Here is a 26,143-nt window from a genome sequence, read left to right as displayed (position 1 = left end):
GAAAAGAGCCCTCTCAAGTAGCTCCTTCTTTCTAACAATAAGAAGGGAACCAAGGGATATGGGATTAAAATTGGGAAGAAAGAAAACATCACCTGAGGAGAGAATTTCCTTTTTAAATGGGAAAAGATATATTTTTCTTCTGTTTCCCTTTTAACCGCAGATTGAGAGATTGCTCAAGTAACAAAAATAAATCATGTGTTAATCCTAATCTTGAATGGCCTCCTACAGAGGGTGGATTGTCACAGCTAGAGCACCTCTTGTTTTCTGGTGGGTGTGGGAATACTTGTTGAGAGCAGCTACTTTGCTCAATGTTAGGAAAGGTCTGGGTGAGTTAGAGGCTGGGGAGCCAGGGGGGGAGGCTGACAAGGTGGGGGGAGGTGGAGCAAGTTGGGGGAAATGGAGCCTGCCCTGTCTCACTGAGGCTGAGCCCTGAAATGGGTGATGATGGGTAAAGAACCCCCAGCAAGCCCTGGGGACAGGGTACTTGGGAACCCCAGCAGGCCCAGTGGGGGTTTATGAACTTGCCTGATGTGTGATGAAAGACTACACATGCCTTCAAAATCTTCAGTGACATCTACTTTGCTTAATAACACTTTTAGTACAAATGGGTTTGTTCTGGAGAAGTCAGTGGGGTGGAGAGTGCTGTGTATCCCTGGCACAGCGTCAGGACACAGTCATTCCACAGGGGCATCTGCATTACACTTATACGCCCAGAAAATGTTTGAAAGATGCATATTGTTTAAAATGCCCATGTATGAAGCAGCGGGACTAGGTGTTGTGTGTGTGAAATCCTTTTCTTAATAAGAAACTATTGGCTCTTGTTGAAACAGTCCTCTGGGATTTCAGAAGAATTGGTCACCTGGTCTTGCTATGTAATGATGGATCATTTCAGCCTTTCAACCATTCATCCAGAAACCTTCACTGGGTATTTACTGTGTGGCAGGCTCTCTGCTAGACTCTAGAGATAGTGACTAACCAGCCAGAACCAGCCTCTGGACACAGCATAGACTAGCGTAGAGCCTTCTGGACCTAAACCATACCCTCAGAATCGGAAAATCTTACTGAACACCACTGCATGTATGTACTGCTGCATCAGAGGGTTTACCCCTGGAACAGATGGAGACCATTCTGAATTGTTCTGAATATGTTTATATTTAAATATGTCTCAGATAATAAAATAGAAAGAATGCTTCATCTGGTGTGAGAGCGGGAACAAAGCCTTTCTAAACTGTTGCCCCGGGCACTGTGGATTTCAGGCAGGGACTCTCTGGGACTGTTTCATCATCATTTCTTTTTTCCTAGCTGCCCGGGGCTGCACTTTCTTTGGTAAGACTCTGCCTCTATGCCCTGAGTTGGGGCCTCTCCTCTTAGGGGCTGCTGGAGAGGTGCTTCTCTTGAGTTGGAAATTAACCTGGAAAAAAGAAAAAGAAGCTAGGCGAGCACAGGAATCAGTTTTCCATTTCCTAGGATTGAAATTGGCGAAGACCAGTTTGGACCTTGTTTTACCATGGTTCTGGGTTCTGAGGACAAGGGACCAAGGAGAATATCACAGCAACCACCCAGAACAGCATTGATGGTGTCATACAGGCTTGGCTAATACTCCCCTCAAAGTGGCACATAATCACTGGTGATACATAGGGTATATCAACATGAACTTAATATACATTTATTTATTTGTAATAGAAAAAATTATATCTACACCTCAAACCATGATTTTACCGATACTGTTGTTCAGCGCAAGAACTAAGATTGATGGTGCCACAATAATCCCCTTTATGCTGACTCTGTGACTCATAGGCGTTGTGCTCAGGAATGCCAAAGAATGCCTCAGACCTTCAGAACTAATCTTTCTGTCATAATTGTTTGGAAATAGAGATAGTAGAGATGATATAGATTGTTAGTATGGATTCTTAAACTCCCAGTGTCCATGTGCATTAATGTACTGTTTCCAGCAGTACGCTGAAACTTCCCTTCTGGCCATGCACACAGAGGTAAAGATGCTTCTGGCTGACAAGTGTGGGATGTGCTGGCTGTGCAGAAGCCACAGGGCTGCCCCAGGAAGGAAGAGGCGAGGGCGTGGCGCAGTGTTCTGACCACACTCCCCAGAGGCATCCTTGGCTTTCAGGCCCCGGGAACAGTGTGAGCTGCTGAAGCCACCGGGAGTTGGAAAACATGTGACAGACAGACCTCTTCACGGGGTGATTTCTTGCCCCTTTCACAACAGACCACAGCCAGCTTTTCTGCTAGCTCTCCCAAAGCGGGAGAAATCAGAGCCAATTGCACTGTAGCAGTACTATTTCCTATATAGTAGTATAAGGATCAAGGAAACGAAAGAAAGAAAGAGAGAGAGAGAGAGAGAGTGAGAGAGAGAGAGAGAGAGAGAGAGAGAGACAACAAAATGAGGGGAGGACAGAGGAAATTAAAGGAGCGGGACATCTGGAAGGCAGTGGGGAAAGCCAAGGGGAAAACACTGGACTCTCGGAGATACTTTAAAGCGTTTTAATTGCAGCACGAAAACCCTCTAGTAAATGATCTTTTTTCTTTTCTCTTCCCTCAACCAAATGGATCTCTGCTTTAGAATGGGAAAAGACTCAGCTGGGATCAATAAAAGTATTCTTAGTTGTGACTGTATCTGAGAATTGTATCCAAAAGACAGATTTTCCCGCCTCTGAGTTATATTTGATACAATGATGGGTTATGTTAATTAATTTAAAGGCTATATGACAAAGGAGATGAGATCTTTTGAAGCAGAATTTGTTACTTAAGAGGATTTGTCCTTGTTTGAATTTGTAATTGCACAGACTTGCATGTAGTGCAAGACTTCTGTAAGCAGCTGCGTAACAGTCATTTGATTTTAGGGTAGATGAGGAGCAGGGGGATAACAAGAAAAAAGGGAAAGAGGATGCATTGGTAGGGAAATTGGGACCAGGTAACTGGCTGCCAGGGAAGAGTTACTCTTTGCTTCCTGCATCTGCAAGTAGAAGTTGTTTATATCCTGCAGGAGATGGGAGTGGAGGGGAAAGGGGGAACTGTCTAGAAATTTCAGAGGAATTTTCAAAGGATTTAAGGAGCTCTTGACCTCGATCCTTGTGTTAAAATAAGGGGTTACGAACATAGGTTGTGAGCTTAGAATGAGGCCCTGTAACAGACTGGCTAAGAAGGCAGTCCTGAAAGCCCCACAGAGGCTGGAATCATGGCTCCCACTTACTCACTGTGTGGTACTGGACAAGTTACTTATGTTCTCTAAGCTTCACTTTCCTCAGCCACAAATGGGGATATGTAGATCTACCTTACAGGGTTGTTATGAAGGTTAAATGAGATAATTCTGGAAAGCTCTCAGATAATGTCTGACACATAGTGGCTGTTCAATGAATAGTACCTATAACTATTTGAAAAGGCAAGATACTTGACTGCACTGAGTTAACAGGGAAAGGGGAGGGAGGGTCTGCTAAGCTCTTGGGATGTATAGAGAAGGAACAGGACAGACTGAGGAGGGAAGACCTGACATGAGAAAAAGGTCCATAGAGGCTCATTAACCAGGATGGCATCATTACCTTTTCCTCATTTGAGAAACCAGAGGATTAGTGTCCATGATCTTTGAGCCTCTTTACCTCTGAGATCACGATCTAATACGACCAAAGCTAAAAAGGTCCAGGCTGTAGATCAAAAAAGTTCTTTGCTTCTCATCCTATCTATAAAAGAAAGCCTTTTGGAGAGCTGAATATTGGAGAGCAGCTGGCTCTTTGCTGAGGTGAGTGGAAAGCAAGGCTGCCCAGGCACATGGGCACCAGAAGGGGGCAGAGTGCCATCTGGTGGTAGTCCTTGCTGACGGTGCAGAAGAACGCAAGCCTGTGTATCTGCGCAAGGTCTCTGGGATTTACGAACTAACATTTGTTGAGCACTTTCTACGTGTAAGTCACTGTACTAAAGGCTTTACATGCACTTTCTCATTTCAACCTCTTGTGAAGGAGGCACTATTATTACCAATTTACAGAGGAAGAAACAGAGTGAGAGCGATCAGGTAGCTTGTCCAAGATCTGTGGACAAATGAGCTGGATTTAGAATCAGGTAGTGTTTTAATCATTATGCTATGTTAAACAGAACGAAAAGGAAAAACCAAAAAGAAGTGGGTAAGGTTGTAATAGGAGAATGACAGAAGAAAAATTAGCATATGAGAGCAATGAATTTTTTTTTTAGATGGTGAAAGAGGGAAGCTTGGCAAAGATTAGAACTATACAATCGATTATTTGTAACTCTGCATAAGTGATCTTTGTGGTGCTCTGTAAAGGTCAGCCTAACTCACCAGTTTGGGTTCCCCAGGACCCACGGTCACACTCACTGTCTCTGGGTCAAACTTGGGTGCTGTGGCAGTGACAGTGTAGGTACCTGGAAGCAGCAGCCGGAAGTAATCTCCATGGTCACCTAAAAGTCACAAGGATATAACTCAGCCTGCTGATGAGAAATCTGCCCCAGGTGAGGCCTTGATATGAAAAAATGATCTGAGGGTTTTAGCTGACCACAAGCTTGATTTTTCTTAATAGCATGATGAAACTGGTAAAGATCTAAAACAATCATAGGTTGTCATAACGTTGTAAGAGCATGGGCCTCAGCTCCTGGGAAGCAGAAGTTTCACTGTGCTCTGCACTGAGAGTACTGTGTTTAATTTTAGACCCTGTATTTTAAAACAAACTCATGTCCAGTAAAGGGTTACTAGGAGAAAGGCCGAAAGATTTATGAATGTTTTGCCTGGTAAAGAGACTAACATGAAATCTCTGTTTCAATGTCTGAAAAGTCATTGTGAAGAAATGACATCTACTTAAAGAAATAATGGGGACGGAAGCAAAAACTTTTTTGACAAAATATGAGCTACCAGAAAAGAAATGGACTGCTTTATGAAATTGTGAGCAGAGACTGAATGAGGGGCTCTTGAAAAGCTACACAGTTGTGCAGTGCACAACCCGCACCAATGGACATGGTCTGGACAACCAGCTGTCAGCGGTGTTGTATGTGTGTACTCTTGTATTGAGTGGGGGTGCTCCACTAAAGATCTGAGTTTGAGAACCCTATTTCTAATATTTCTTCCACCACCATCAAAAGGGGAAAATAAAATGGAAAAGAAAGCCTGTTTCTCATGGCAGAGATGTAGCATTTTGGCTAATGACTTTATATCTCTTTAGAATAAATTATGACTGTGCCTTTAAAATTTCTTTTAATTGTACAGCAATGAATAATTGAAATAAATGCAATTAAGAATGAGACAGATAAATAATGAGTGTCTCTTCTCTGCCCCCTATTAAATGTAATTTACTGTAAAATTCTTTAGCAAAAGCAGTGTGTTTTAATGCATATGTTGGATACTTTGTTATACCCTGGGGGCTGTCATTTTCTTTAATTAGGGGCTCACACCCCAGAGTGGTTAGCTAGCATTGTACCAGAAAGGCCCAATTCCAGATGCAGCTGTTGCAAGGGCTTCAGCTATCTTTATTTCTTAGCAACACTAGATGCTTTGCTAAGTAGCATAATGAATGTTAGCAATGAGGTTTTCTGTTACTGAAATGAGTAATTTGTCAATTTAGCATAATGGGTGTTGGAAGTGGACTCTTATTGGTGAAATTGGTGGTATTCAATGTATGTTGATTGGCTAGAATGAGACATTCCCCACCCTTGCATGAATAGGGTATAAGAATCTATGGGGGGGTCAGAGGGCAGACAGCAGAAGCAAGAAGAACTACAATCCTGCAGCCTGTGGAACAAAAACCACATTCACAGAAAGATAGACAAGATGAAAAGGCAGAGAGCTATGTACCAGATGAAGGAACAAGATAAAACCCCAGAAAAACAACGAAGTGAAGTGGAGATAGGTAACCTTCCAGAAAAAGAATTCAGAATATTGATAGTGAAGATGATCCAGGACCTCGGGAAAAGAATGGAGGCAAAGATCGAGAAGATGCAAGAGATGTTTAACAAAGACCTAGAAGAATTAAAGAACAAACAAACAGAGATGAACAATACAATAATTGAAATGAAAACTACACTAGAAGGAATCAATAGCAGGATAACTGATGCAGAAGAACAGATAAGTGACATGGAAGACAGAATGGTGGAATTCACTGCTGTGGAACAGAATAAAGAAAAAAGAATGAAAAGAAATGAAGACAGCCTAAGAGACCTCTGGGACAACATTAAATGCAACAACATTCACATTATAGGGGTCCCAGAAGGAGAAGAGAGAGAGAAAGGACCGAGAAAATATTTGAAGAGATTATAGTCGAAAAAGTCCCTAACATGGGAAAGGAAATAGCCACCCAAATCCAGGAAGCGCAGAGAGTCCCATACAGGATAAACCCAAGGAGAAACATGCTGAGACACATAGTAATCAAACTGGCAAAAGTTAAAGACAAAGAAAAATTATTGAAAGCAACAAGGGAAAAATGACAAATAACATACAAGGGAATTCCCAAAAGGTTAACAGCTGATTTCTCAGCAGAAACTCTACAAGTCAGAAGGGAGTGGCATGATATACTTAAAGTGATGAAAGGGAGGAACCTACAACCAAGATTACTCTACCCAGCAAGGATCTCATTCAGATTCAATGGAGAAATCAAAAGCTTTACAGACAAGCAAAAGCTAAGAGAATTCAGCACCACCAAACCAGCTCTACAACAAATGCTAAAGGAACTTCTCTAACTGGGAAAAACAAGAGAAGAAAAGGACCTACAAAAACAAACCCAAAACAATTAAGAAAATGGTCATAGGAACATACATATTGATAATTACCTTAAATGTGAATGGATTAAATGCTCCAACCAAAAGACACATGCTCGCTGAATGGATACAAAACCAAGAGCCATATATATGCTGTCTACAAGAGACCCACTTCAGACCTAGGGACACATAAAGACTGAAAGCGAGGGGATAGAAAAAGATATTCCATGCAAATGGAAATCAAAAGAAAGCTGGAGTAGCTATACTCATATCAGATAAAATAGACTTTAAAATAAAGAATGTTACAAGAGACAAGGAAGGACACTACATAATGATCAAGGGATCAATCCAAAAAGAAGATATAACAATTATAAATATATATGCACCCAACATAGGAGCACCTCAATACATAAGGCAACTGCTAACAGCTCTAAAAGAGGAAATCGACAGTAAAACAATAATAGTGGGGGACTTTAACACCTCACTTACACCAATGCACAGATCATCCAAAATGAAAATAAATAAGGAAACAGAAGCTTTAAATGACACAATAGACCAGATAGATTTAATTGATATTTATAGGACATTCCATCCAAAAACAGCAGATTACACTTTCCTCTCAAGTGCGCATGGAACATTCTCCAGGATAGATCACGTCTTGGGTCACAAATCAAGCCTCAGTAAATTTAAGAAAATTGAAATTATATCAAGCATCTTTTCTGACCACAATGCTATGAGATTAGAAATGAATTACAGGGAAAGAAACATAAAAAACACAAACACATGGAGGCTAAACAAGACATTACTAAATAACCAAGAGATCACTGAAGAAACCAAAGAGGAAATCAAAAAATACCTAGAGACAAATGACAATGAAAACACAACGATCCAAAACCTATGGGATGCAGCAAAAGCAGTTCTAAGAGGGAAGTTTATAGCTATACAAGCCTACCTCAAGAAACAAGAAAAATCTCAAATAAACAATCTAACCTTACACCTAAAGGAACTAGAGAAAGAAGAACAAACAAAACCCAAAGTTAGCAGAAGGAAAGAAATCATAAAGATCAGAGCAGAAATAAATGAAATAGAAACTAAGAAAACAATAGCAAAGATCAATAAAACTAAAAGCTGGTTGTCTGAGAAGATAAACAAAATTGATAAACCATTAGCCAGATTCAACAAGAAGAAGAGGGAGAGGACTCAAATCAATAAAATTAGAAATGAAAAAAGAGAAGTTACAACAGACACCGCAGAAATACAAAGCATCCTAAGAGACTACTACAAGCAACTCTATGCCAATGAAATGGACAACCTGGAAGAAAGGGACAAATTCTTAGAAAGGTATAACCTTCCAAGACTGAACCAGGAAGAAACAGAAAATATGAACAAATCAATCACAAGCAATGAAATCAAAACTGTGATTAAAAATCTTGCAACAAACAAAAGTCCAGGACCAGATGGCTTCACAGGTGAATTCTATCCAACATTTGGAGAAGAGCTAACACCCATCCTTCTCAAACTCTTCCAAAAAATTGCAGAGGAAGGAACACTCCCAAACTCATTCTATGAGGCCACCATCACCCCGATACCAAAACCAGACAAAGATACTCCAAAAAAAGAAAATTACAGACCAATATCACTGATGAATATAGATGCAAAAATCCTCAACAAAATACTAGCAAACAGAATCCAACAACACATTAAAAGGATCATACACCATGATCAAGAGGGATTTATCCCAGGGATGCAAGGATTCTTCAATATATGCAAATCAATCAATATGATACACCATATTAACAAATTGAAGAAGAAAAAACCATATTGATCATCTCATAGATTGCAGAAAAAGCTTTTTGACAAAATTCAACACCCGTTTATGATAAAAACTCTCCAGAAAGTGGGCATAGAGGGAACCTACCTCAACATAGTAAAGGCCATATATGACAAACCCACAACAAACATCATTCTCAATGGTGAAAAACTGAAAGCATTTCCTCTAAGATCAGGAACAAGACAAGGATGTCCACTCTCACCACTATTTTTCAACATAGTTTTGGAAGTCCTAGCCACAGCAATCAGAGAAGAAAAAGAAATTAAAGGAATACAAATTGGAAAAGAAGAAGTAAAACTGTCACTGTTTGCAGATGACATGATACTATACATAGAGAATCCTAAAGATGCCACCAGAAAACTACTAGAGCTAATCAATGACTTTAGTAAAGTTGCAGGATACAAAATTAATGCACAGAAATCTCTTGCATTCCTATACACTAATGATGAAAAATCTGAAAGAGGAATTATAGGAACACTCCCATTTACCACTGCAACAAAAAGAATAAAATACCTAGGAATAAACCTACCTAGGGAGACAAAAGACCTGTATGCATAAAACTATAAGGCACTGATGAAAGAAATTAAAGATGATACCAACAGGTAGAGAGATATACCATGTTCTTGGATTGGAAGAATCAATATTGTGAAAATGACTATACTACTCAAAGCAATCTACAGATTCAATGCAATCCCTATCAAATTACCAATGGCATTTTTTACGGAACTAGAACAAATCATCTTAAAATTTGTATGGAGACACAAAAGACCCCGAATAGCCAAAGCAGTCTTGAGGGAAAAAAACGGAGCTGGAGGAATCAGACTCCCTGACTTCAGACTATACTACAAAGCTACAGTAATCAAGACAATATGGTACTGGCACAAAAACAGAAATACAGATCAATGGAACAAGATAGAAAGCCCAGAGATAAATCCATGCACCTATGGTCAACTAATCTATGACAAAGGAGGCAAGGATATACAGTGGAGAAAAGACCATCTCTTCAATAAGTGGTGCTGGGAAAACTGGACAGCTACATGTAAAAGAATGAAATTAGAATACTCCCTAACACCATACACAAAAATAAACTCAAAATGGATTAGAGACCTAAATGTAAGACCAGACACTATAAAACTCTTAGAGGAAAATATAGGAAGAACACTCTTTGACATAAATCACAGCAAGATCTTTTTTTGATCCACCTCCTAGAGTAATGGAAATAAAAACAAAAATAAACAAATGGGACCTAATGAAACTTCAAAGCTTTTGCACAGCAAAGGAAACCATAAACAAGACAAAAGGACAACCCTCGGAATGGGAGAAAATATTTGCAAACGAATCAACGGACAAAGGATTAATCTCCAAAGTATATAAACAGCTCATGCAGCTCAATAGTAAAAAAATAAACACCCCAATCCAAAAATGGGCAGAAGACCTAAATAGACATTTCTCCAAAGAAGACATCCAGATGGCCAAGAAGCACATGAAAAGCCGCTCAACATCACTAATTATTGGAGAAATGCAAATCAAAACTACAATGAGGTATCACCTCACACCAGTTAGAATGGGCATCATCAGAAAATCTACAAACAACAAATGCTGGAGAGGGTGTGGAGAAACGGGAATCCTCTTGCACTGCTGGTGGGAATGTAAATTGATACAGCCACTATGGAGAACAGTATGGAGGTTCCTTAAAAAACTAAAAATAGAATTACCATATGATCCAGCAATCCCACTCCTGGGCATATACCCCGAGGAAACCATAATTCAAAAAGACACATGCACCCCAATGTTCACTGCAGCACCATTTACAATAGCCAGGTCATGGAAGCAACCTAAATGCCCATCGACAGACGAATGGCTAAAGAAGATGTGGTACATATATACAATGGAATATTACTCAGCCATAAAAAGGAACGAAATTGAGTCATTTGTTGAGATGTGGATGGATCTAGAGACTGTCATACAGAGTGAAGTACGTCAGAAAGAGTAAAACAAATATCGTATATTAACGCATATATGTGGAACCTAGAAAAATTGTACAGATGAACCAGTTTGCAGGGCAGAAATTGAGACACAGATGTAGAGAACAAACGTATGCACACCAAGGGGGGAAAGCGGCGGGGGGTGGGGGTTGGGGGGTGGGATGAATTGGGCGATTGGGATTGACATGTATACACTAATATGTATAAAATAGATAACTAATAAGAACCTGCTGTATAAAAAAATAAATAAAATTAAATTAAAAAAAAAAAGAATCTATGGGACTTCCCTGTTAGCACAGTGGTTAAGAATCTGCCTGCCAATGCAGGTGACACGGGTTTGAGTCCTGGTCCAGGAAGATCCCACATGCCGCGGAGCAATTAACCTCGCAAGCCACAACTACTGAGCCCGTGTGCCAGAACTGCTGCAGCCCACATGCCTGGAGCCTGCGCTCCGCAACAAAGAGAAGCCACCGCAATGAGAAGTTCACGCACTGCAACGAAGAGTAGCCACTGCTCGCCACAACTAGAGAAAGCCTGCGCACAGCAAGGAAGACCCAACACAGCCAAAAAATAATAATAGTAATAAGAAAGAAAGAAAGAAAGAAAGAAAGAAAGGAAGGAAGGAAGGAAGGAAGGAAGGAAGGAAGGAAGGAAGGAAGGAAGGGAGGAAGAAAGAAAGAAAGAAAGAATCTAGCAGGCCCTGAAGCTCTTACAGATTCCAAAGCTTGGTTCCCTGTACAGTCCTGGCTCCAGTCACTGAGCTGGAGGATTCTGGTGTCTGATGCTTGACTCTGGGGCTACAGAATTCTACCTTTAGAATGTTGTTGCCTTTGCCTTGAATGAACTGTTCATGTAAGACGTGTTGGGATCACCTTAAAGAATATAAGTTATCTCCTTAAAGCTGAGATTCATCTAGTTTAAACAGACTGTCTGAGCTGTAAGATGCCTGCTTGGTACAGCCTGCATGGTGAAATGTGGCTGAGCATGCTGGTATCAAGGCTGGGGGAGGAAGGCAAATCTCACCTGCCCCTAACCACTGGCAGCTACTGCTCTACATTAAAAACCAAACAAACAACCCCAAACCTGATCAAATTGGGCTGGGGCAGTTGGCAACACCATTGTGCCGTGAGATATTCTGTACCATTCTAGAAGGTTCCAAGTTGGCTTTGAGATCTGCCCCCACCATCAATCTTGCCCTGCAGCGAGCCTATGGAATGCCTTTTACTAACTTTTCCCTGAACGGAGGTGTAGCGAAATGCCTGGCTCAGGGACAAGACTAAACATCAGTTTTACAGTCTTTTTTTTTTCTAGCCCTTCCACACCAGTATGTGAGCTATTAATAACCTCAAACCCAGGAAACACCCCTAACAAAGTTGTATGAGGCAGTGACTCCTAAATGCTGAGAGAGCTGTTACATTTACATCTTCCTGGGCCTTGCCTCTTAATTCCTGTCCTCAATCCTGTTATCCTTCCTTCCTCCAATCCACCACCCCCAGTGTCCTTGATGTCCCTGCTGGTCTCACTGGCTTACAAATTGGCCTCCTGATTATGCTGAAGGTGGTGAGGGAGTGAAAGCTTCCTTCTCACCCCACTAAGCAGTGGCCACCTACCTGAAGTGACATCATGGTTAATCCCACTGACAGAAATGACAGCGTCCACAAGATTATTATAATTCTCATCCCGCACCATTCCCTTGATGCCTTGGTGTACCTGTAGGAAAGTTTATAGTGTATAGTTATGCTCATAAAACCTTTATGCAGTGTTTGAGAGTCCACGAAGCCCTTTCCCATGTGTTTCTGCACTTGATCTTCACAAAGATTATGGTGATAGACCCTTGACTGGTCTCTCTGGTCTCACCCCGATCCCCAATAATCTCAATAGAGCAGTCAGAGTGATCCTGTTAAAATCTAAGTCAAATCATGTCACTAATCTACTTTCTATCTCTATGAATTTGACTACTCTTGATATCTCATATAAGTAAAATTATACCATATTTGTTTTTTTGGGGACTGGCTTATTTCACCTAGCATAATGTCCTCAAGGTTCATCCATGTTGTAACATATGACAGAATTTCCTTCTTTTTTAAGGCTGTATGCCCATTGTGTATCTATACCACATTTTGTTTACCCCTTCATCCATCAATGGACACTTGGGTTGCTTTCACCTTTTGGCTACTGTGAACAATGCTGCTATGAACATGCATATACAAACATCTCTTTGAGATCGTGCTTTCAGTTCTTCTGAATATATACCCAGAAGCGGTTTTGCAGGATCATATGGCAGCTCTATTTTTAATTTTTTCAGGAACCACCACACTGTTTTTCATAGTGGCTATACCATTTTACATTCCCACCAACACTGCACCAGGGTTCCAATTTCTCCACATCCTTGCCAACACTTGCTATTTTCTGTCATTGTTTGTAAATTTGTTTTTGTATAGCAGCCATCCTAATGAGTGTGAGGTGGTATTTCACTGTGGGTTTGATTTACATTTCCCTCATGATTTTGAGCATCTTTTCATCTACTTGCTGTTGGCCTTGCACTTGCAATTGTGACTTCATCAGGGAGCCCCTTTTCCCCTAGATATCTTTGTGGTTTACTCCGTACCTCTTAAGGTCTGTTTAAAATGTCACTTTCTCTGTAAGGGCCTTCTTGAAAGCATTTTGCATTTAACATGTTATAAAAATTTATTTTATTTCTTCTTTATTGTCTGTCTCTTCCTCACTAGAATATAAGCTGCATATATACAGAGATATTTTGTTGTTTGTTTACTCTTCTTTTTAAAATTTATTTATTTATTTGTTTTTATTTTTGGCTGCGTTGGGTCTTCGTTGCTGTGCGCGGGCTTTCTCTAGTTGCGGTGAGTGGGGGCTACTCTTCGTTGCGGTGAGCGGGCTTCTCATTGTGGTGGTTTCTCTTGTTGTGGAGCACAGGCTCTAGGCGCGCGGGCTTCAGTAGTTGTAGCACTCGAGCTCAGTAGCTGTGGCTCATTGGCTCTAGAGCGCAGGCTCAGTAGCTGTGGCGCACAGGCTTAGTTGCTCCCCGGCATGTGGGATCTTCCTGGACCAGGGCTCGAACCCGTGTCCCCTTCATTGGCAGGCGGATTCTCAACCACTGCGCCACCAGGGATGCCCTGTTTGTTTACTCTTAATCCCGACCATATAGTACAGTCTCTGACAGATAGTTGTGCTCAACAATGTTGAATGAATTAATTTCACTGGTAGAGAAGCTGAGATCTATTGTAATGAGTCAGAGCAAAAGTCAGACCTGAGTCACACAAAACACCTTGCCTACCATCAGAAAACACTTCCCTTTCTGTAACCAGGAATGTTAAAGAATGGGATTTACCTGTTCCAAGAATTGAATCAGGGCTTCCCGATTACCCAGCCACTCGCGCTGTAATTCCTCTTGCCGCGGAAACTTGTCACAACTCAGTTCCAGCGTGATCTCAAAACAGTTGGTATGGAGGTAATTAAAGTCTTGCATTCCTAAGGGAAAGAGGGCGGTGGCAGATTTGTACAACCAGGTTCCCACCCAACACCCCATGCCAAATACAGATTGCTGGGGCTTAACCCCAGGGTTCTGATTCAGTATGTATTCAGTGAACATTTACATTTCTAACAAGTTTCCGGGTGACGCTGATGATGCTGGTCTAGAGACCATACTATCATTTTGATACAAACTTCATGATCTTGGAATTGCACTCCTTTAATTTAGGGTAATGATTCTCAGGGGAGGCAGTGGGTCATGCTTTCCCAGAGGATGGGAAGGGAAAGGGAGGAACAAGTATAATTCAAAAAAGTATATTTTATATTTTAAATTTGGGAGGGGGTACTTATTGCTTTCCTAATGCAAACTAAAGAAAGTAAAGTTCAATCTTCTTGCCTTGGCTTAAGTTAACAGTAAACTATTGGTAGATATTGGTAGATGTAGTAAAGTGACAAGGAAGATGATTCTTAAATCTGTTATCTAGTCTTATAAACTTCCAGTAATACATGATGCTACTTGATGTTCCACATGAATATTAAAGGTAAGGTGTTTTTTTAAAAAATTATCGTATTTGTTCAGTGATTTTTAAACTTTCCGTGACAAAAGGTAATAAATATATATCTGTCTTTGAAAAAAAAAAAATCTTGCCTTGGGTTCAAGTCAGTTTTCGGCCACGATAAGTCTACCGCCTTCCCAGTACATGATGACTCCCTAACCTTCCTCCTGCCCACTCTCCATAGGACCAGCCATCAGCTCAGCCCTCTACAGTGAGTTTTCTGCTACCTGGGCTCTGACAGGTCAGATGTGACAAGATGGGGAAAGACAGCTGCTGCAACATGATTCCTAAGAGAACCTGGCTTCCTGCTTCAGCCTCCTCCCTAACGTTAGGTTCCCTATCTACTGAAGGTCTGTGAACAGAGGTTCTATCTTGACCCTCAGTGATGGGAAAAGCCCAGGGAATAGAGAGAAGCCTCTTGCTGGAGGTTTCTGCTAAGTTATCAATGGCCAATGTCCACAGCAAACCCCTTCTGATGGGAGATGGGTAGGCAGGGTACAGAGAGCACATATCAGAGGAACTGTTTGTGTCCGGGCCAGCATCTCTCCTTCTTTGCTACGTGCGGCATACTTCATGCTACTACGGAAAAACCTTAACATCTATAAACCAGGCATTTCCAAATCCTCTATGTGCATTATTTAATACTTACATCAAAATTACAATGCAAGTAGTGTTATTCTTAAAGTACAGATGAGGAAACTGAAGCACAGAGAAGTTAAGTAATTAGCCTGAAGCCACATAAATGGTGAATGGGTAAGCCTGGTTTCGGCCCAGTGTACCCTTAGAACCCACGCTCTTAACCACTTGACTGCATTATTCCCTTCCTATGCCCTAATCCACTATGTAAACCACCAGTTTTAAAGGACCACAAGGTGTCCCGACCTCCATTTTAAGAATCACAAGATGGGGCTTCCCTGGTGGCGCAGTGGTTGAGAGTCTGCCTGCCGATGCAGGGGACACGGGTTCGAGCCCTGGTCTGGGAGGATCCCACATGCCGCGGAGCGGCTGGGCCCATGAGCCACGGCTACTGAGCCTGCGCGTCTGGAGCCTGTGCTCCGCAACAAGAGAGGCCGCGATAGTGAGAGGCCCGCGCACCGCGATGAAGAGTGGCCCCCGCTTGCCGCAACTGGAGAGAGCCCTCGCACAGAAACGAAGACCCAACACAGCCAAAAATAATTAATTAATTAATTAATTAATTAATTAAAAATGAATATCTGCTTAAAAAAAAAAAAAAGAATCACAAGATGATGTTAAATGCCAACTTAAGACTTCCCATTTTTCAGATCTCTACTTGAGTGCAAAATATCATTCCTGTCATTTCCCTGTGAAAAAGAATGATAATTTAAAAGGAGAAACGAACCCCATTCTACTTCAGCTTACAGCACTCTTGTGCCTAGCACTCTTCTTACCCTTGCTGAGAGAATACCAGGAAGCCCCATTGGTGATGCCATCTGGGAAGTAATCCCCACAGTTCCAACCTTGGTGCATCCATCCATGTGCATAGGAGTAGACCTTGGCCAGCTACAGGTAAAGCAGGTGGAAAATGACCTTGAGTATCCCCAACTCATATGGCAATGCTCATACTCAGAAGCAGGGTGAGGCCAAGAAACCCACTAGGTGTAACAACTGATTATTTGCTTTAGCGAAAGAAAATACTAGAAGGAATAGAGAGATGGGGTGTGTGTGCGTGGAGTGGACTAGAGTTAGGAGACCTATCTTCTGATTTTCCCACTATACTGGGCCTAAATTTCTTCAAGTGCAAAGTGAGGGGTAGCACTCGATAATGTATAAGCTCTCTTCTAGGTGTACCTCAATGAGGTGTACCTCATTTTCCAGCCGAGTTTTATAAGAGAAATCAAGAAGCAAGAAAGATAGGCCTTCGTGACAAAAAGAATTATGTATTGGGGGTGAGAGATGTGTGTTGGAAAGAGAGGAATATATTCAAAATCTCTATAATTCTCTTTCATTACTATTTTATAACAGCGGACAAAATGAGATTACTAGAGAAGAAAATGGAATAATATACTTGCTTTGCAAAGCAACAACTGGTGTTATTCTCTATGTAATTCATTAACTGTTGAATTAATAATGTTATCATTATAGGGGAATTCCCTGGCAGTCCAGTGGTTAGGACTCCACACTTTCAATGCTGGGGCCCAGGTTCGGTCCCTGGTCGGGGAACTAAGATCCTGCAAGCCACGAGGTACAGCCCCAAAAAAGAAAAAAATTGAGATACTAAGTAATGTTATCATTATATTAATTATATATTATTAATAATATTAACTATAAAATAACTAATCTGTTAATTTTATTCTATTGCTGTTTTGAACTATTATGTAAACCTTTTTCACCTGCATGGTCTATTTTTCATTAATATAGCCATATTACCATAAAACCGTAAATTAGAGCCCCCAAATTCACATTTAATGCTCTAGCTTACCACCAGCACTATTAGGCTTTTGGCATATTTCTTGCTTGTCATTAGCTTAAGTAGTTTTTTACATTTTGGTAACTGTACTGTAAAAAGCTCTCCTATTTATTTACTTTTTCATGAATTTATGCCTTATTATTCAAAACAAAATTTAATATACTAGATTGTAAGCTCTTAACGAGCAGGAGGTGTTTTCAATCATTTTCTGTTCGTTCATTCCTAACCGGGTCCTGTGTTACTGATTTGACCTCAGTCACTCTCCTAAGCCCCAAGTTCCTCTGGCTGGACAGGCAGCCATACTGCATACCTTCTGGAAAAGTGTGTCATCAGGCGTGGGGGTATTGGCAGTGCGGCGGAAACCTCGGACCCGGTGCTCAAGGGACTTGTCATATGGGTAATTGGCCACCACTGCTCCTCCATGGAGATTGGCTGAAAGGACAAAGTTGAAGGAGCGGATCCACTGGATCACTGCCTGGGTCTCAGGTTCCACCTGAGGAGAGATGAGAGCTTGGCGGTGAAGCTGCAACTGAAGCCAGATGGCTGTTTACATGAGTTTGTCTGGTTGTGGCCTGAGAGGATGGCATGTCTGACAGGAAGTGGCCTGAGAGGATGGCATGTCTGAATAAAGCAAAGAGAATCCTGCCAGATATGAGAAGTGCAGATGGGGAAATTTTGATCTTTTGCGTGATAGTTTAACAAATTAAGTGAATGGAACACTTGTTTAAAATGAAATCTCATATGGAAACCCAGTATTCAATAGCTGAAAAGAGGTCATCTAGGGCAGTGAAACTATTGTGCATGATGCAAAATAGATACATGTCATGATACATTTGTGAAAACCCACAGAATATACAACATGAAGAGTGAACCCTAATGTAAACTATGGACTTTTGGGTGATGATGACAAGTCAATGCAGGTTCATCACTGTAATAAATGTACCACTCTGGTGGGAGATGTTGATAATGGGAAGCAGGGAATATATGGTAATATTCTGTACTTTCCACTCAATTTTGCTGTGAATATAAAACTGCTCAAAAATGAAGTCTATCCAAAAAAAAAAAAAAAAAGAGAGAGAGAGAGGGAGAAAAAGAGCAGTTTGAAGAGGGGTAACATGAATTGGAGAGCGCAAAGTCCCAGTTTGGCCTCCTCTGGCAACAAAGAAAGGGTCCTCCAATTTACCCACTGTTCCAGTAGCTTCTGGAGCTCCTCTGTAGAAATTTAGGGTTCTAGTAAATATATCTGAAAATTGCTGGTTTACAGCAATGGTTTTCAACCTCCTCCTTCCCCCAACACATCTGCTGTGTTGTTGACATGTGGACTGTTCTCCTGTGGTCATACCCAAATTTCATGAATTAGACATACTGTAATATGGGCCAGTCTTGGCTAAGTAGTGAGATTCCACCCATTCTATTGCAGATTTCTATTGCGGATTATATTGCTAGTGAGTGACAGTATTCTAAAGAAAGCCTTGAATCTACTGGAGTTGTAAGTAAATAATTTACAGTCTTCACTGTTTTTCCTCCCCTCAAGATGGATGTGCTTAGAGGTTATGTGGTGTTAATGTGTTAACGGCTCGTCCTGGACCAAGGGTCAGTTGTGAAGGCCCCCATCTTTTCTATTCCAAGGGAGACTGAACGAATAATGTTGAGTCTCACCCAATCAGAATGGATATAATCCCAAAGGCACCGGTCCAGCTCTGTGACCAGGGCTCAGATTCTTTAAAGCAGTCCTTTCTCCATGTCCTAACCCTCCATCCATCAGAAGGAGGCCAGCCTCTCACTGTTCCTGGACCATCAAGAGCAAGAGGGACTTCTCATTGTCTTTTTTCCTTCTAAGATGCAGACAGAGGAGCCAGTGGGAGTCTAATTGTTACTGGCTCAATTACCTTATTTTATGTAGACAAGTTTAATCAATCAGAACATCCTTCTGGCTGGATACGTCAACGAGTGCAAAGTTATTTTTGATGTATTATTTGCTTGAGCCAAGAGCATAGCTGCTATCCAAAATCTAAACATGTCGGCATGACTTTTGCTTCAATTCCAAGGGGAAAAACCTGATAATATTCCATCTAGAAACTCCCAATATAAAGCCTTCCACTTGCTTTAATTTTCTCTCCCCAGTCTCTAAGTTTAGATATTCACAGAGAATGTTTAGAACTAGCCCACACAGTGTAAGAAACAGGGTGGTGGTGATGCTCCAAGGATGACAAGAGTCATTCCCAGGAACAGGATGACCATCAGGCTGAAACCATTCGCATTACCAAGGGGTAAGAGGTCTGGGAGCATCAAATGGGATCCTCTGATTGAGAAAGCAAGGGAAATGAGAGTATGGTAAAGTAGTCAAGGGTCATACAGAAAGAGAAGAAGAAAAACTTCTCTTCTGAGGGTGAGACTCCCTAACCTCTTTCTCTAGCTAATTGTTGATAAGCGTACAGTTCATCACATGTAAGAGAGATTTCTCTTTAGAATGTTACAGTTCTCTGTCGACAGTACAGTGCAGTAGAAAGAATGTTGGATGAGGAGTCAGAAGACCTGGGTTTTAATCTTGAGTCCACCAATTACTAGCTGTGTGAGTTTAAATTATTTTTTCTATAAGTGTTATCTGTAAAACGGGGATGGATAACACTGCTTGATGCATTTACCAGAGTGTTACGATGATCAACTGAAACGCTAGCTGAGAAAGAATTCTATAGAATTATAAACTGCTGTGCAGCGGTACGATACCACTTTCACCTCCTTTGCCACTCTCACCACTAACATCAAATATCATGTGCTCAGTGAAGGGCTCTATTCTCAGGGAGGGAAAAAATACGAAGAGGCATATGTTATAGTTAGCATTGCTCTGGACAGACTAGCACAGAATTGGGTTGATGCTTTATTATTGCATATTTAGTTTATGTGAAGATTCAGGGAAGAAATTCCAGATGCTGATTTACCTGCTTCTGCTTGCAAATTTTGTCTTATACCTGATTTTTCCAGTTGTCTGGAAGGGGCAAGTGGTGGTTGGGGCCTCCGTTCTTCTCATTGTAGTAGATGTAGGTATTGAGATCAGGGAAGTTGCGGTTCAGGTCCACTCCGTTTGCATTGTTCCTGCCAACCAGATACCCAGAAATGTCCCTGTCCTAGTGGGAAAAGGAAGAAATGAAAGATGAAGGTTTCAGACTGAATGCTCTATTTGAAGAACACTGTATAGTTTTTTTTTTTTTACATATTAGCTCGATCTATTAAACAGTGTAGCATTTTCTCCTTTAACTCATCCAAAGTCTCAGTGGCATGGTTCAAGTTTCCCTATAAACCACATGCTGGAGGTAGAGATCCCAGGAGAAGCTCTAACAAAAGGAGGGTGTTTCAGGATAATGGGAACCCCTATTTTAAAAATATTGTTTATGTCTATTTAATCAGAATGACAGAGGTATTTGCAGCGAGAAAGTATAATTTTTTCAGTTATATATGTATTTTTTTCAGATTATTTTCCATTATAGGTTATTACAAGATATTGACTACAGTTCCCAGTGCTATACAGTAAATCCTGTTGCGTATCTATTTTATGTATAGTAGTTTGTATCTGTTAATCCCATACTCCTAATTTATCCCTCCCCCATCCCTTTCCCCTTTGGTAACTATAAGTTTGTCTTCTGTGTCTGAGTCTGTTTCTGTTTTATATAAAGATTCAATTGTATATTATTTTAGATTCCACATATAAGTGATATCACTTATCACTTATAATATTTGTCTTTCTCTGTCTGACTTACTTCACTTAGTATGATAATCTCTAGGTCCATCCATGTTCCTGCAAAAGGCAATATTTCATTCTTTTTATGGCTGAGTAATATTCCATTGGATATTTATACCATATCTTCTTAAACCAATTGTCTGTCGATGGGCACTTTGGTTGTTTCCATGTCTTGGCTATTGTAAATAGTGCTGCTATGGACACTTGGGTGCATGTATCTTTTCAAATTAGAGTTTTCATCTTTTCCAGATATATGCCCAGGAGTGGGATCGCTGGATCATATGGTGGCTCTATTTTTAGTTTTTTAAGGAACTTCCATACTGTTTTCCATAGTGGCTGCACCAGTTTACATTCCCACCAACAGTGTAGGAGGGTGGGAACCCCTATTTTTTAAAAACGGTTTTATTGATAGATATAGCTTACATACCACAACATTCATCCATTTTAAGCGTACAATTCAAAGAATTTTAGTATGCTTACAGAATTGTGCAACTTTTACCCCAATTTAAGAATACTTCTATCACCCTGAAAAGAAACCTCATGCCCATTTACAGTCACTCCTCATTTTTACTCCACCCCTAGGTAATCACTTTCTGTCTCTATGGATTTGCCTTTTCTGGACATTTCAGTAAGTGGGATCATATATTATATGTTTGGTTTTTTTCACTGGGCAAAATGTTTTTGAGGTTCCTGCATGTTGTAGCATGTATCAGGACTTCATTCCCTTTTATTTCTGAATAATTCCATTATATGGATTTATCACATTGTGTTTATCCATTCACCAGTTAATAGACTGTATTTGTTTCCTGGGACTGCTGTAACAAATTACCACAAACTAGGTGGCTTATAACATCAGAAATGTATTCTCTCACAGTTCTGGAGGCTAGAAGTCTGAAATCAAGTAGGGTCATGCTCTCTAAAGGCTTTAGAGGAGGATCCTTGTTTGACTCTTCTAGCTTCTGGTGGTTGCTGACAGTCCTTGGCGTCCCTTAGCTTGTAGGTGCCTCACTCCAATTTCTACTTCTATCATCACATAGTCTTCTCCCCTGTATGTCTGTGTCTCTGAGTACAAATTGCTATCTTCTTATAAGGACACCGGTTATATTTGATTTAGGTCCCCTAATCCAGTATGACTTCACTTTAACTTGATTACATATGCAAAGACCCTATTTCCAAACAAGGTCATATTCATATGTTCCAGGTAGACATGAATTGGAGGGGGCAGAGGGGATACTATTAAACCCAGTACATGGACATTTGGTTTGTTTCCACTTTTTGGCTATTGTGGATAATGCTGCTGCAAACATTTGTGTATAAGTCTGTGTGTGGACACATGTTTTCATTTCTAATATCTAGTAGTAGAACTGCTGGATCATAAAGTAAGTCCATATTTAACTTTTTCAGAAACTGCTAAACTGTTTTCCAAAGTGGAAACCATCCCCCCCTTTATTTATTTATTTTTACTTAGGATCCTTGATTATCTTTTTTCTGAGCAATATCAACTTCGTGGATCCCTTAACCTCTCTGCTCACACTTCACATTTCATCTTTTATTTGGTCATGTATTCATTCATTCATCCATCCATTTAATCAATCCATATCTATTTAGGTCTATCTCTATTCAAAGTCCCCTGAAAGACACTAGGGAAAGAGATCATGAGACATTATGCTAGCTTTCCAGGAATTCATGGTATATATGGGGAGATAGATATTTACATAAATAATTAAAATACATAAAGCAGTAGAATAGAGATAAGTTCACAGTCTCTTGCAAAACTGAAATTCTGTTTGGTGTTTTGTTTGGCTTTGGAGAAGAAGAATAGTGTCCACTGGAGCCCTGTGGACTGAGAGGGGAGAGCCCAAACTGGTGGCCATTACTGGAGGTAGGGTGAATGCATGGACTAGGAGGCTAAAAACTCACAGATGTACTACTACTCTCGTATTTTTCTAAGAACTCTTTATTGTTCTCAGATTTCTCTATTTTCGTGGCATCGTGCTCGCATTTTATTCTTAGATCTCATTGAAAACATATTTTTTGACATTCTCTTAAGTCTCCTACATCACTACTGTTCCAGTGGAAAACATTTATATGATTTTTCTATTTGGAGTTTGATTGTTCACTTCTATGAGATAATAATTTTCATTATGCTTCCAGGGGTTTTCATTGCTTGCTGATTTATGTCAGCGTTAACTCATAACTGTCCATATTAACAGTTATGCTAATTTACCTATCAGCTGACTTACTACTCACACCGGGTCATTAGTTAAGCTGGCAGTAAGGACTTCCTTTAACAGAAGTTCCCATAAACAGGGCTCAGTTATTAGCTTCCTATTACTGCTGTAACAAATTGCCACAACCTTAGGGCTTAACCTTGCACAAGCTTATGATCTCACAGTTTTGGACGTCAGAAGATTGAAATGGGTCTCATGAGACCTAAAGGTGTCAGCAGGGCTGTGTTCCTTCTGAAGTCTCTAGGGGAATCTGTTTCCCTAGAACATCTTCAAATCTCTCTTTGCCTGTGACCTTCTGCCTTCCTCTTCCACATTTAAAGGACGCTTGTGATTGGTTACACTGGGCCCACCCAATAATCCAGGGTATTTTAAGGTCACTTGATTAACAACTTTAATTTTGTCTGTAACCTTAATTCCCTTTGCCATGTAACATTACATATTCACAGGTTCCAGGGATTAGGACTTGACTATCTTTGGGAGGTGAAGCCATATTATTCTACCTTACCTACAGGTGCCTTTAAATTTAGGTGGCCAGGCAGGTCTTCCCTGTGTAGCCATGCAGACAGGTTTCCTCTGGGTACGGCACGTAGCTCTGGGAATCTGAGAACCCAATGGGTCCTCTCTTGGGTTCAGGTTCAGGATCTGCTCCCTTTGAACAAGTATGTAGCAGGTGAGCAGAGACTGGCTCCCCAGAGACAGCTCTAGGATTTGGCAGGGGTTTTCTCCACCTCCTCCCACCCCCACTTCACTGCACAAAAGATGTGGGCAGGTCTGAGGGGCTTCTCCAGTCTCCCCACTGCAATACAGGGAAGGGCCACTAGAAGGAAAGTGGCCAGGTTGGGTTCACCCCTACAGCACTCTCAAATTGTCCTGTTCTTTTGGAAACTCAAGTCTCGAGGCATGTTCATGTCCATCTCTCTGATTTCCAGTTGGGGGCAGTGGGGGAGGGGACAAAGTTTTTTTTTTTTTCATTTGTTGAGTCATGTCAGCAGGAGGTTGTAAGATTGAAAGGGTCAAATTTGTGTTTGCCTCAACATCTTGGCTCCATTACCCTCCCTGCTTCTCCTCACCCCTCAGCCCTGTCCTCTAGTAGGCTTAAACCAGGATGGGCCATTCAAGGAGAGATACTGAGTGGTTCCACTTGTATGGGACAGAGTGGTCAGATTCATGGAATCGGAGAGTGGAAGGTCATTGCCAGGGGCTGGGAGGAGGGGGAAATGGGAAGTTACTAATGAAGGGATATAAAGGTTTGGTTGAACAGGATAGATAAGTTCTGGAGATCAGCTGTACGACCTTTTACCTATAATCAACAATAGTGTATTGTACACTTAAAATTTTGTTAAGAGGGTAGATCTCATCTTAGGTGCTCTTACCACAATAAAAGCAAAATTAAAAAAAAAAAAAAAGTAGGGCTTCCCTGGTGGCGCAGTGGTTGAGAGTCTGCCTGCCAATGCAGGGGACGCGGGTTCGAGCCCTGGTCTGGGAGGATCCCACGTGCCGCGGAGCAACTGGGCCCGTGAGCCACGGCTACTGAGCCTGCGCGTCTGGAGCCTGTGCTCCGCAACAAGAGAGGCCGTGACAGTGAGAGGCCCGCGCACCGCGATGAAGAGTGGCCCCCACTTGCCACAACTGGAGAAAGCCCTCGCACAGAAATGAAGACCCAACACAGCTAAAATAAATAAATAAATAAATTTATAAAAAAAAAAAGTAAAGTAGTGAAGTCTAGTCTTAAACATAAAAAACATTTTAAGACTACCCCCAATAAACATATTTTTAAATGGAAAAAAAAGAATCTTTCATTTACACCCCCCTCCAAAAAAAAAAAAACAAAAACCCAAACAAACCAGGTTTAAATACAGCTTTTAAAGGAACATATCCATTGTGTAAGGCAGATGCCTGCCCTCACCCACTGAAAATTCTCATTCAGTAGATTTGGGTTAGGGAGAGGACCTGAGAACCTGTATCTCAAAAATCTTCACCTACAATTCTGATGCACAGCCACAAAAGAATCACTGACTTAAAGTTAGGCACACTGATATTTCGAATTTATGTTAGGAAATAAAGCCCATAAACACTTTTTTTTATTTGTCCCCTGAACAATTGTAACTCTAAAATAAAGAATTCAAAGGCTGAGTACTATACTAGTAGAGGAAAAAAGCCGTACAGAGATGGAATAAAGTATGAAGAATCTATAACAGGACTAACCCGCCACCCCACAATTCTGAGAAAAGCTCATTCTTTCTCTTTTCCCCCCAAATGCAAATGTAAGTGTAGTGTGGGAAGAAGAAGATTTAGGGTTGGAAGCTAAAAGTTCAGGGAAGAAGGGCCGTTTTGCAATATCCCTTCACACCTGTTCAGTACCTTCCAGTTGATAAAATGTTGTCGCTGATACTGCTTCACTCATCCTCACAATGAAATGGAGAACTCAGCTGGAAAGGCGGGGGAGGGAGGGAACTGAGACTCAGAGAGAACCCCCATTCATTGCATAGGGTGCTACAGTGCTGAACCCATCTTCACACTTCATTCTATTTCTCCAGCTTTTCCTCTATCACATCGTGGCATTTACAGTGGGACAGAGAGGACACCTCTGGTCTCCCGGTTTTTCCTTACTCCCTAGGACGGCTCTGCTCTCCTCAGGGCCTCCCCCTGGGGCTCGGTACCTGGGCGGCTGCGGCCACCTCGTAGCCGTCGGGGTTCATGGACGGCAGGATGTGAATGCGCGTGCCCTCCACCAGCCTGACGATGCGCTGGTTCCTGTTGCGGAACTCCTCGCACAGAAACTCCGACAGCTGCAGCAGGAGCTCGCGGCCCAGCACCTCGTTGCCGTGCATGTTCCCCACATACTTGACTTCCGGTTCCACTGCAAGTGAGAGAAACACACATAAAGAAGATGGGGAAAGCTTACGAGTGTAGTTAATTCCTAACCATGCAAAGGGACGTTTCCCCTCTTTTTCAGTAATGAATAAAAGAAAACCTCATGCTTCTGTTAGGTCTTTTCCAATAATCCCTGTGCCCCCTTTGAACAAACTGCAACTACAAATGCCACGGATAATAATGTCTACTATTTATTAAAACCCTGCTGTGTACTAGGCATTTATGTTATTGTTAATCTTCACAGAAAACCTGTAAAGTAGGCATTATTAGCCTCAGGATGAGGGTACTGGGTATGGAAGAGGTTAAG

The 26,143-nt window shown here is 41.2% G+C and overlaps 1 protein-coding gene across 4 annotated transcripts in view; it reads right to left on the bottom strand.

Moving 5' to 3' along the window:
- Window positions 1-432: 432 nt before the first annotated feature.
- Window positions 433-26,143, bottom strand: part of CPN1 (carboxypeptidase N subunit 1) — a 48,887-nt gene continuing 23,176 nt past the window's right edge. For 2 of the 4 annotated variants that reach the window (XM_036829309.1, XM_036829307.1), the window contains 8 exons: window positions 25,623-25,822; window positions 19,965-20,120; window positions 17,306-17,488; window positions 15,977-16,088; window positions 13,871-14,010; window positions 12,132-12,231; window positions 4,304-4,422; window positions 433-1,411 (listed from right to left, as the gene is read on the bottom strand). In XM_036829309.1, coding sequence (XP_036685204.1) covers window positions 1,253-1,411; window positions 4,304-4,422; window positions 12,132-12,231; window positions 13,871-14,010; window positions 15,977-16,088; window positions 17,306-17,488; window positions 19,965-20,120; window positions 25,623-25,793 — 1,140 coding nt within the window. In that variant the 5' untranslated portion in view covers window positions 25,794-25,822 and the 3' untranslated portion in view covers window positions 433-1,252. The remainder of the gene's footprint in view (window positions 1,412-4,303; window positions 4,423-12,131; window positions 12,232-13,870; window positions 14,011-15,976; window positions 16,089-17,305; window positions 17,489-19,964; window positions 20,121-25,622; window positions 25,823-26,143) is intronic. The other 2 variants (XM_036829306.1, XM_036829310.1) reach the window with 2 other exon arrangements.

This window comes from Balaenoptera musculus, chromosome 16, assembly GCF_009873245.2.
Source record: "Balaenoptera musculus isolate JJ_BM4_2016_0621 chromosome 16, mBalMus1.pri.v3, whole genome shotgun sequence".
In the NCBI taxonomy this organism is placed as follows: Eukaryota; Metazoa; Chordata; class Mammalia; order Artiodactyla; family Balaenopteridae; genus Balaenoptera; species Balaenoptera musculus.
Note: the sequence above shows the minus strand (reverse complement) of the source record. Positions and strands in the feature narration are given on the sequence as shown.